The 12,158-nt window shown below is 29.1% G+C and overlaps 3 protein-coding genes and 1 pseudogene across 3 annotated transcripts in view; all 4 read right to left on the reverse strand.

The window, feature by feature from the left end:
* Positions 1–171: 171 nt before the first annotated feature.
* On the reverse strand, positions 172–1,283 carry LOC124497825 (uncharacterized). The gene is made up of 2 exons (XM_047061502.2): positions 1,237–1,283; positions 172–1,169 (listed from the first exon to the last, which is right to left on the reverse strand). The coding sequence occupies exon 2, from the start codon at positions 1,010–1,012 to the stop codon at positions 245–247; it is 768 nt and encodes a 255-aa protein (XP_046917458.1). The 5' UTR covers positions 1,013–1,169; positions 1,237–1,283; the 3' UTR covers positions 172–244.
* A 182-nt stretch (positions 1,284–1,465) lies between these two features.
* On the reverse strand, positions 1,466–2,940 carry LOC142597781 (uncharacterized). The gene has a single exon (XM_075733869.1). The coding sequence runs from the start codon at positions 2,012–2,014 to the stop codon at positions 1,538–1,540; it is 477 nt and encodes a 158-aa protein (XP_075589984.1). The 5' UTR covers positions 2,015–2,940; the 3' UTR covers positions 1,466–1,537.
* An 18-nt stretch (positions 2,941–2,958) lies between these two features.
* The window catches only part of LOC124497731 (uncharacterized), a 44,243-nt gene continuing 35,043 nt past the window's right edge, over positions 2,959–12,158 (reverse strand). The window contains exons 2-6 of the mRNA XM_075733859.1: positions 7,693–8,686; positions 5,103–5,194; positions 4,603–5,033; positions 4,342–4,536; positions 2,959–4,277 (exon numbers count right to left, since the gene is read on the reverse strand). Of these exons, the coding sequence (XP_075589974.1) occupies positions 3,117–4,277; positions 4,342–4,536; positions 4,603–5,033; positions 5,103–5,194; positions 7,693–8,686 (2,873 nt within the window). The 3' untranslated portion in view covers positions 2,959–3,116. The remainder of the gene's footprint in view (positions 4,278–4,341; positions 4,537–4,602; positions 5,034–5,102; positions 5,195–7,692; positions 8,687–12,158) is intronic.
* On the reverse strand, positions 9,731–12,109 carry LOC124497837 (guanine nucleotide-binding protein subunit alpha-14 pseudogene; annotated as a pseudogene).

Genomic DNA, 12,158 nt, shown 5'->3' on the forward strand with positions numbered 1-12,158 from the left:
CATCTTGTATTACGCAAGTTTTTAAATCCAATACCCGGCAATGGTGCCATCTTTTGTCTAGAAATGTACATAGTATTTTAATTTTTTTTTTCAAATATAAAATGATTCGAATTCTATTTTTCAATATTCGCGTAGCGCCATCTAGTGAAAGGGAAACTGAATACATTGAGATTGAAAAAAAAAATCATTTTATTTTTTATTTTAATACAACACACACACACATTTCATTCAATGATCATTTGATTCAATTTGATGTGGATGCTACTGTCACGGGAAAAGGATCTGATGGTGTAAATGTTTTAGGTGATGTTGGACTCTTTGGTGATTTAGGCGTTTGGCTATCCTCATAAGCTGGTGGTTCTTCATTATTTATCATATCATCATCGTCATCATCATCTTCATCATCATTATTTGAATCGGTTCCAACTTTATTCTCCGATGAATGTTTCTCATCATTATCAACACTTTGTTGATCATCCATTCCAATTTTCTTATCTTCATCACCATCATCATCATCATTACTATCATCACCATCATCATCATCGATATGATTAATATTCGTTTTCAAATATTCAACAGCATTCATTGCTGCATATAAACGTGCCATACGTTTCGATATAGCCATACCATTGAATTCTAATTCACGATTACATTGATCAATAATCTTACAGCAAGCTCGATAATATTTTCGATCATTCAATTTGATTCGTTCAATAATATCAAAATATGGTTGACCAAGATCTAGATCATTACAAATATTATAAAGTTTATCTTCGGCATCCAAAAGTGTTCGTATGAATTGTTGTTGTTGAATCTGTTTATCATCATCACCATTATTCACTACATTCATCGAACCATTTTGATCGATATTTTCATTTGGCTTTACATTAGCTTCTTTATGATTCACAATGATTTCAATATCAGTATTTGGTGATTCTTCATTGGAAACCATATGACCATTTTCAACAACATTTTTTTCTTGTTGTTGCTCATGTATTTGTGATTGTTCCATATTCGTGATTTGATGATTGACACGTTATCATTGATCAAATAGTATAAAACATTTAAACAAAACAAAAAAAAAGTTGTTGTCAATTTATCGGAATGAAAAAAATTAAGAAATCGAGCAACAGCATAAAAACTCCTACCATCACCACCACCGCCAGCATCTATTGTTAATAAAAAAAAAGTAATAATAATTATCAACATCAAAGAAAAATTATTGATTATCTTTACTGCCTGTTATTTTCATCATCAAATCATTATAATCTTGTCGGTGACTATGACAATAATCGTTCATTCATTATATTTGTATATTTGTATACACTATAAAATATTTATGTGGCTTGGATCCAATAATAATGAATAACATCTGAGATTACAATATTTTGTCGATTGATAATAATAATAAAAAAAATTACATTTCTCAACTTCAAATGAAGAGGCTAATTTTATCTTTACATCATCATCATAAACATCATTTTGGGAGAATTAAATTCATTTTTTCAAATGTTTTTATCATTCGATTCGATGATAATCAATGATGGCTATTATGACCACATTGGCTTTTACTATTACAACAACAACAACAACAACAATAACAACAACAATGAAGGTAAATTGGTAATGTTCGAATTGTCATCAATGATTCTAATATTGATTGATTTTCCCATAAATATTTCAATGCTTTAGATGCTGTACGTAATTTGGCCAATCTTTTAGATATATCTGCTGCTTCCGCCATCAATATTGGCCGAATAATCATACGGATTGTATAGAATTTTTTCCATTCAATACGTTCACGTTTAATTAATTCATATGATGGTTTGGACCAATTTTGATCATAACAAAAACGTTTCAAACGTTTAGATGCATCCATCAAGCTAATCGCTTCGTATGATGGTGGTGGCGATGATTCTGATTGTATTTGTGCATGTTGTGGCTGTTCATCATCATTATCATTATCATCATCATCATCAGAATGATTGTTAATGTTATGATCATAATCAGACATTTTCACAATGAAATCGATCTGGTCGTATACGATTCAAATGTTTGAATGAGATGAAATGTTTGAAGAAAATGGGATTATATTGCCATTATTACCGACATCATCATCATGGGATTTCAAATTGTCTATAGTCAGACAGACGATTTGTATTTGATGAAAATTCTGTTGAACTAAAACTCTGAATTGCCATTATAATGATAATAGGATCATAATAATTAAATGGAGCAATAATCATCATCAATGAATAATAATGGCCATCATTATGAAACAACAAGCGTTCTGATTTTTTTCTTTTACCATATATATCTATATATCGCTGGTTGATCCGTTCTTCCAAATAAACAAACAAATAAAATGATGATCATCATCATTTGGTTAAATTGAATGTGAGAGAACAATCTTCTAATGAATGTAAACATCACATTGGAAACCAATAATGTCGAGAAAGACAAAAAAAAACAACCGAAAACATACATTTCAACCGAAAATTATTGTGAACTATACACATTAAATATGAACAACTCACTCTGAAGACCATTTTTTTTTGTTGTAAATTATGGCTATAGCCTTGAACATCACACACACACACACACACACACAGCTCTCACAATCAAATGATCCAGACCATGGAGAATCAATGATGCTGATTTGAGATAGAGAAATAGAGAGAGAGAGACGATGATAAGCCAAAAACGACGAAGAAGAAGAAATTCAAATTTCAAACCAAGGTCAACATTCCATGAATTTTGTTTTTGTTCAACACCACGATTTTAACTCGACTTTTTTTTCCATTTTTTTACCAAAAAAAAAACAATAGGGTAAAATTTATTTTCAATCAACCACCCAACAACAGCCGTATTTGAAAATCTCACACACACACACACCCACCCACGCACAGAAAAAACAAGTTGAAAAAAAGTTTTTGGATTAAATTAAAACATATGCAATGATAAACAACAACAACAATTAAAAATTTTTTTTTAGATTTGAAAAAAATAAATTTTTTCTTTTGTTTTGGTTCCTATAATTATTGATTAATTAACAATTTAAAAAAAACATCACATACACACACACAAACACAGAGAGAAAAAGAATTTTTTTTTCTTTATGAAATATTTGGTAAATGTTCAAATACTTTACTTCTGGTTATATTACTACCAACAATGTTTCCAGAATATTCTGTTGTTGGATTTACCATTATTGTATTGCTGCTGCTGCTAATGCTATTATTATTGTTATTATTATGAATATTCGTTACAATATGCCGTTGTGGACTACTTTTAAATGTCATTATATTACCATCATTGGTTTCAACATCAAATTCAATATTTGTTGATTTTAATGGTGTATTTGTTGTTGTTAAACTAGTTGAATTTAATCGTATAATTGAATTACGTTTCGATAAATTTGATTGTATTGATTTTAATTGCTGATTTGTTGTTGTTTGATCAGATAGTTGCTGTTGTTGTTTCATTGTTGTTAACATTGTTGATAAAGAATTATCATTCTCATTATTATTCATCATTTTTAATGATATTTGTGGTAGATTAAATGTTGAATTTGTTGATGATGATGATGAAGAGGTTGTTGTTGTTGTTGCTGCTGCTGCTGCTGCTGCTGTTTGTTTCGTTGTTATTGGAATATCCATTGGTTTTGTATTGGATTTTGAATTTATATTAGCCGTATGATGATTATTATTATTGTTATTGATTACATTCGTTGTCATCGCCGTCGTATACATAGATAAATCAGGTATTTTAACATTATTAAAATATGAAAATTGAAGCAATTGTTCACATGTAGTTCGTTTGGATGGATCTTTATCCAATGTACGTCGTAAAAATTCCAATCCAGTTTGGTCAATATGTTTAGGTATTTTCTGTTCTAATGGTTCAATAGTATCTGGTTCTGGTATGGAAACACCGGCAAAAAATTCATTTGTACGAAATATTGTTATATGACGTGCAAGTAAATCACCCAATGTTTTCCGTATCAAATACAATTGATCAACATCAGATTTACCGGGCCATAGAGCTTCACCACGCATCAGTTCAGCAGCCACACAACCAATGGCCCATACATCAACAGCAGGACCATAATTAGTATCACCCACTAATAATTCTGGTGCACGATACCAACGTGTTGCAACATAATCGGTATAATTTTCTCCAGGTATCAATGTACGTGCAAAACCAAAATCACATAATTTCACCACACATTCACGTGTTAACAATATGTTTTCTGGTTTTACATCACGATGAATACACTGACAAAAAAAAGTCAATCAAATTAATTAATAAATAAATCAATCAATCAATCAATCAACATACATTATGTTTATGACAAAAATTCACTGCATTAATTGTTTGCCACATAATACGTTTGATCATTGCTTCAGGTACACCACGTGGATATTTTTCCAATATATCCAACACAGTCAATTCACAATATTCAAATACAAGATGTAATTTACGTTTACGGCGAAATACTTCAATCAGATTGATTAGATTTGGATGTTTTAATTGCTACAAATTAAATTAAACGAGTTATCAATTATATTGTGAATTGATTCAATCAACCAATCAATCTACCTTTAGCATTTTAATTTCACGCATTGCAATTTTTTTTATCAATGGATCATCTTCAGTTTCAACATATTTTTTTATAGCAACCAATTGGCCATTATCACGATTACGACATTTGAATACAATTCCATAACTACCTTCACCAATTTTGGCTATTTTTTCATATTTTTCAATTGAACTATGCATCATTGTTGATTGTTGTTGTTTTTGTGATGGTCCACGACGAAATGTTGAATTCTGTGATGATTGTGTAGTTTGTTGCTGTTGTTGTTGTTTAGTTGATTTATCCGATGTATGATGATCTTTTGTCAATGATGATATGGAAAATAATGATAATCTTTTTTTATTTATACCCAATACCGTTGTTGCACCGTTATTTGTAGAATTTTTCTTTATTATTGATTGCTGTTGCTGTTGTGATGATGGTTGTGGTGGATCTATATAGATTTTATTTATTAAAAAAAAACAAATTCAAATCACCAGATTACATTGATTTACACACATACCTGTAATAGAAATTTTTCTATTCACTTTTGATGATGATTCGTTACTATTTTGACTACTTTGACTATTTGAATTTAATGTGGCCAATTTTTCGCTATTTTTTTCGAGAAAAAAAGAGACAAGACAACAATTAGATGGTGATTCAGAAAAAAAAAAAAAAAACAAAATTCTTGAGAAGAAACAAAAAAAATGGAAAATTCATGTTGAATTCATTCTGACAAACAAACAAATAAACAAACTGACATCACCCATTATTCATTGAAATAGAAAAAAAAACAAATTTTTCTTCCAGCATTACCAAGTTAAACGAGCAAACAAAAAAAAAAGTATCAAATAAACAACAAATAGAAACGGAATTTCATTTTGGAATTTGACACACACACACACACACACACACACACAAACACACGGAATCTCAACAACTATGAATAAATAAATGAAATCTTGAATATTCTTGAATTCTCATGAGAAATAAAATGAATATATATTTATATCAACAACGACAAAAATGAATGAGAAAGAAAAATTCGGAATCAAACTCAAAGTGAACAGTCAGTCAGACAGACAGACAGAAGGAGAAAAAAAAATCGAACGTTTCAAATTTCTAAAAAAAAAACAAAATTTTTTTGGAATTTGAAATTTGAAACAACAAAAAAAATAGTGAAAAAACAGGAATAATGTTAATGCAAACAAACATCTACCTAGACAACATAATAATGATGATGATGACGATGACGATGACGATGATGATGAAATTCAAACTTTTTTGTTTTGTTTTGTTTCTCCGTTAAAAATTAAATTATTCGTCAATTTCAAAATATTTGATGAAAAATTTTCTCAATTGAGTGAGTAAGTTAAATGTTGGGCAAAAAAAAAAATTTTCAACAAGAATTACTTGATCATTATGAAGAATCATAATAATGATGATGATGGTGATGACAATGAATGATTTGTAATGATCAAAAGAATGACAACCTTCGTTCATGGTAACCAGGTGTTTTTTTTTTTTTTTTTTGGTTTGTTTTGATTCGTCATTTTTGTTTCTTCTTTACACTTTTTTTTTGGTTGTTATTGGATACCGAAATTGCGGTTTTTTTCTTTTCTTTTCTTTTTTTTTATTCTGTAAAGACAAAAAAAAACAACGATAAAAATAAATTGAAATGTTTCATGACAAAATGGATCAAAGTGGATCGATTTTGTTCGCAGTAGTAGTAGTAGTAGAATAATAGGTGTTGGCCCCAGCATTTGTTATCGAATGAATTGTATCCAAATGTGTAAACTAACACTCTATTATTACGAATTTTATTCTCATTCATTCATTTATTCATCGGTTATGTTTGATAACCATGAACCGAGAGAAAAAAAATGGTGAATAGAAAATAAAAAAAAAAACTGTGATTCTGGAATACACACACACACACACACGTAGGATTCACTATATTTGGATCCAGAATTTTTTCAATTTTGATTATATCATAAAATAATAATAACAAAAAAAATCTCCAATGGGGGAAGGTGATGACCGATGATGGTCAGTGAAAAGATAATTTGAAATAAATAAAAAAAAATCATCTCTGCATGTCTTCACGTATTCATACATTTATTTGACCGCATATTATAGATTTTCTATACATAAATTCCATTCTTTCTTTCTTCGTACAATTTTATTATCAATGGTCATCATTGATCTAAACGCTTATCTTGTGTAAAAATTATTCTTATGATTCTCTTGCTTATCGTTTTCTTTTTTTTCTGATCATATCTCATATTATTATTACGATTATTCTGTATACAGCTGTGCACATTGAACATTATATATATTAGTTATTAGTTATAGTTATATATTGCCTATAACAATTTTTTGGTTATTATTTGAAATCATATTCTAGTGGAAAAGAAATGAAAGAATTTCAATCAATATATATTGGAACAAGAGAAACGATAATAATAATGATGATGATGATGATTATTTCGAATATAAGAATAGTGGGGGAAAAAAAATACAAGCAAGAATTTTTTGTCATTGTAATAATTGTGATCAGGAAGTAACCATAGTGATATATTCTGCATCTAAACACACACACACACACACACACAAACACCACTGCAGAATATTTTACACATTTAAAACATGTACATTTTTTTTAATAGACACAAACACACACACACACACAGATTGTTAGAAAATCAAAATGATTTTATGATGATTTTTGTATGTAGAATAAATTATTGAAATGACAGGAAACGAAAATCTGTGGAAAACACATTGTGGAAAATTTTGATCCAAAATAAATGACGACGACGACGACGACGACAACTACACAACGACGATGGTACATTTGAGAAATAAGAAATTTTTTTCTTTCATTAAAAATTTTATACTTGGTATATCATCATGTCTGGATCTATGGACGATTGACACACACACTGTAAATGTATATCACTTTTTTTGAAAGATGAATGACCACCATTATTGTGATTTGTGCAATCAGATTCATTTACAACAAGGAGCTATCTATAAATCTTCCAAATGGGTTACACACACACACACATAAATTCGTAATAATTCAGTAAAGTATAATGTCCTTTTACCTGAATGGATTTATATGATGATGATCATTATTATTATTATTATTCAAATTTGATTGTGTTGCCATTGTTGTTTTTGTTTTCAGATTGTTAGCCATTGATAATTTATTGTTTATATCCGGATTTTTATTACTATTCAAAATTGGTGGATTTATTTTGATCATCATCATTTTATTCATCGTTGTTATTGTTGATTGATTTTTTTCAGATTTTTCCATTATCATCATTTGTTGTTGTTGTTGTTTCTGCTGTTTATTCAAATTCTTTTTCTGATAATGATGATGATTATGATTGTTTGATATCGTTGTACGATTGTTATTCGTAATCAATTTGTTGACTGGCTGTGATTTAATACAATAACAAGAACGCTGAAACGGTTGTTGTTGTTGATGGTGATGTGGTTGATTTACAGAAAAATTCTTTCGTTTGATCGTTTTATCTTTGTTTTTGTCATTTATTTTATTATTTCTATTATCGCAAAATGTCAAATGTTCATCATTATTATAATCATTATCAACGCGTTTCTTTGTAACCGTTGAACATCTTGTATTATTATTGTTGACAGTGGCTATTGTTTGTTGTTGTTGTTGTTGTTGATTTGGTTTTGTTTCTTGATTCAATCTGAATTTTTGTTTCGAATTCAAACATAAAGAAGATGATGTCATTAAATCTGAAGAATTTATCAACGATAAATCGCTATGTTGCTGTTGTGCGTTTGTTTCTTTACATACATTACGCCAGAATAGATTTTCATAGAATGAATCTTTTGATAATAATGATGATGATGATGATGAATCATTATTTCGATTTTTATTCCAATTTTGTTGTTGTTCATTATTATTATTATCGTTCAATATTTGTATCAATCGACATTCATTTTGAATGTTAGATGATGATGATAATAATCGATCGTTATCATCGATTTTTAAACGATTGAAAAGTTTTTCCTGTTCATTTGACAGTTTTGATTGTTGTTGTTGTTGTTGTTGCTGTTGTCGTTGATCACGATGGTCGTTTTGATTGTTATTATTATAACGAATACATGATGGTACATTTGTACGATCCAATAATAATAATTGATCCAAACGTTTATAATGTGATGATGATGATGATGACGAATTGTTTGATTGTGGTGGCAATTTATACATTGTATTCGATTCTGATTCTAGATTTAGTTGTCAATAACACTGTTGACGGTGGTGGTGTTAGTGTTGGTGGTAGTAGTGGTGAGAATGATGATGATGATGATGATGATTTTGTGAATTCTATTATCGATCCAAATTCGATGACAACAAAACACTATTGATTAAAAGAATTAAAAGAATTCTTTTTCTGTTTTATTTTGTTTGTTTGATGATAGTAACGTTGATGATTTCATCGATCAATTGTTCCATATGGAACAACAATCATCAAAATTCATCATTCGATTAATTTTTTTATTTTGATCGTCGTCGTTGTTATTATGATTAGGATGATTAACTGATTTTTTTTTCGTTTGTTTTAATTTAGTTGTAGATATGACCAATATGACACCACTATTTCAAATCGATCGATTCATGTTTCATGGCAATAAACTCCAAATGAATCAATGATGAACATGAGGGGCACCACCACCACCACCACAACAAAAAAAAACGACAAATCTGCATTTGTTTTTCGCTCACAAACACGAAAAAAAAAATCATCACAATGACGACTTTGTTTTGTTTTTTTTTCTGACTATAGTCGATCGATTCAACTGACAAACAAAGAACGAATGACCACCAATTGGCTCAAAAAAAAACCATATCCTGGATTATATAGCGTCGTTTTGGACACTCACCTGCTTGCCTGTGTGTGCTCAACACAAACAAACAAACCGACCGACCATTCAACCAAACAAACAAAGTTCCATAATGATAATGATGAGCAAAAAAAAAAAAAAATAGAAACTACCGGTGAAACAAAAAAAAAACGACAACCTCGATCAATGAAAATCAACACGTGCATGGTGTACTTGATGATGATGACAGGTATTTTTTTAGAAATTTTTAGACATGAATTTTAAAAATAAAAATTTTTTTTTATTTATTTTCAGAAAAAAAATTTTGCAAACACAAAAATCAAAAAAAATTCCATACCAAAAAAAGTAAGTCTGTCTGTGTGTTTCTGTGTGTATGTGTGTGTGTCCATCAAAATCAATGAAGACCAAAATCTTCCATATTCTTATTCAACACTGTCCATTTAACAGAATCGAATACAAATTTAATATTTTCTGTATCCGTTGCACATGTAAAATGTGAATATATTGTCTTATTTTTTCGCCACATTTTATCATTACTATTGCTACTATTTATCGATGTTGATTCTTTCAATGATGTATGATGATGATGATTTTCATGATTGGATATTTTACGACATTCACCATGATTATTATCTTGATGATGATTATTCTGTTGTTGTTGTTGTTGTTGTTGTTGATTATAATTACAAAGAGCATTACGTATAAATAATTCTTTTATAAATTGTCCAGCTTCAGCTGCATCATTAACACTGTTATTATTACTATTACTAGTATTAATATTTTCATTATCATCAACAAAATCATCAAATATTCGTCTTCGTAATGGTGATTGTTTAATTTTTTCTTCCAATAAATCTTTTTTATTTAAAAATAATATAAATGATGTTTTATATAATAATTCTAAACTGGTTATAATACGAAATAAACACAATGATTCTTGCATACGATTTACACGATTCGTTTCTATTTTCGGTTTTCGGTTTTTACCAATACGGCCATCATCAAGTAATTGTGCCATTTGATCATGTTCAGAATCATTATAATTCAATGTACTTTTATATTTATACATATCATATTCATTCAATGCTGTTAAAAATATGATCGATGTAACACCTTCAAAACAATTTATCCATTTCATACGTTCATTGTCTTGGCCACCAACATCAATAATACGTAAATAGATACGTGCTGATTTTATATAGAATAAATGTTCAATAATGCCGGTTGTTGGCAAACGAATACGTACAATATCATCATTTGTTGGTATATAATTTTTTTGACCAAAACGTTCAACATTCAGGAAAAAATATTCAGCTGAATCTGAAAGCTGAAATTGTGTACGATGATCATAACATTGTCGTACACCATGATCTTGCCATAAATGTTTAATACAATCAACAAATTCATACGATAATGATGATTGATTGGCAAATATTTCCGGTGCTTGTGCATATGAACAATCGATTGATAATATTCGGCTGGCACGTTGCCAATTATCATCATTGGCAAATGGTATTGATAAAAATTTCATTGCTTGCAATAAAAGTTGCATACATTGTATGGTATTATGAAATACATATACACGATTCTGTTTCAATTCTGTCGATGTGAATCCATTATCATGTATGATACGCATCTGTTTAATAAATGTACTTTTACCCGATTCACCGGTACCAAGTAATAATAATTTTACCTGTTTTCTTACAATGGATTTTGTTTCTTTAAGAATTTTTTCAATTTTTTCATTACGTTTACGTTTTTCTTTCGATTCAATAGATTCAATGCACATGATGATGTTTTTTGTTTTTGTTTCGTTTTGATTGATTTATACTTCTTGATGATTCACAAACAGATTCAATAGTCGTAGTTTTTGGAATTTAGTGAATCGATTTCTTGGTCGGTTTTTTTTTGCTGAATTTTTATCAAAGAATAAAAATGATGATGATGATGATGAATTTTTTATATGGAGAATCCAGAAATAGGCCGTAAGGCCTGAAAAGTTGAACAAAAAAAAAAAAGGTCGACAGATAAATGGAAAAAGATGTTCGAAATTCTTTTTTTCTTTCTTTCGAATCTTTCGTGTGTGACAAACACTGTGATAACCCGAAGGAATTTTTATCGTCAAATGAAGAACAATAGAAATGGAATAAAAAACAAAAAACAATGCCGAATTCCAAAGTCAAAGTATATAAAATGTTGATGATGATGATGATGATGATGATGATTTATAAATGATGTACGAAGAAAATAAAAATCCAAACAGATAATTTTGAGCCAGTTTGTTGTCGTTGTTGTTGTTGTTGTTGCTGTTCTTGTTCTTTTTTTTTGAATGACAACGACAATGATGATAATTTTTTCTTTTTTCTTTCTTTTTCTTTGTTTGTTACCGATGATGATGATGATGATGACAATAATTATTTTTTCTAGAAGAAAATTATTAGATTGGATTGACTTTTTTTTCACTTATTATTTCCATTATCATCATCATCATAATAATCATCATTGACAACGGTAATAATATTGATGATGATGATGATGATGATGATCACTGAGGTCTCGATAATGTTTAATGGAATGGCCAATGATTGTCATGGCAAAAATATAGCAAACACCGACACCACCACCACCACCATCAATAATAATGATTTTCACTGCATTCGGGATTTTATTTTTTATTTTTTTTGTG

Source organism: Dermatophagoides farinae, chromosome 9 (assembly GCF_024713945.1).
Source record: "Dermatophagoides farinae isolate YC_2012a chromosome 9, ASM2471394v1, whole genome shotgun sequence".
Lineage (NCBI taxonomy): Eukaryota > Metazoa > Arthropoda > Arachnida > Sarcoptiformes > Pyroglyphidae > Dermatophagoides > Dermatophagoides farinae.

Coding starts and splice junctions, on each gene's coding strand:
- LOC124497825 (XM_047061502.2), bottom strand. CDS start 1,012: ATGGAACAATCACAAATACATGAGCAACAACAAGAAAAAAATGTTGTT.
- LOC142597781 (XM_075733869.1), bottom strand. CDS start 2,014: ATGTCTGATTATGATCATAACATTAACAATCATTCTGATGATGATGAT.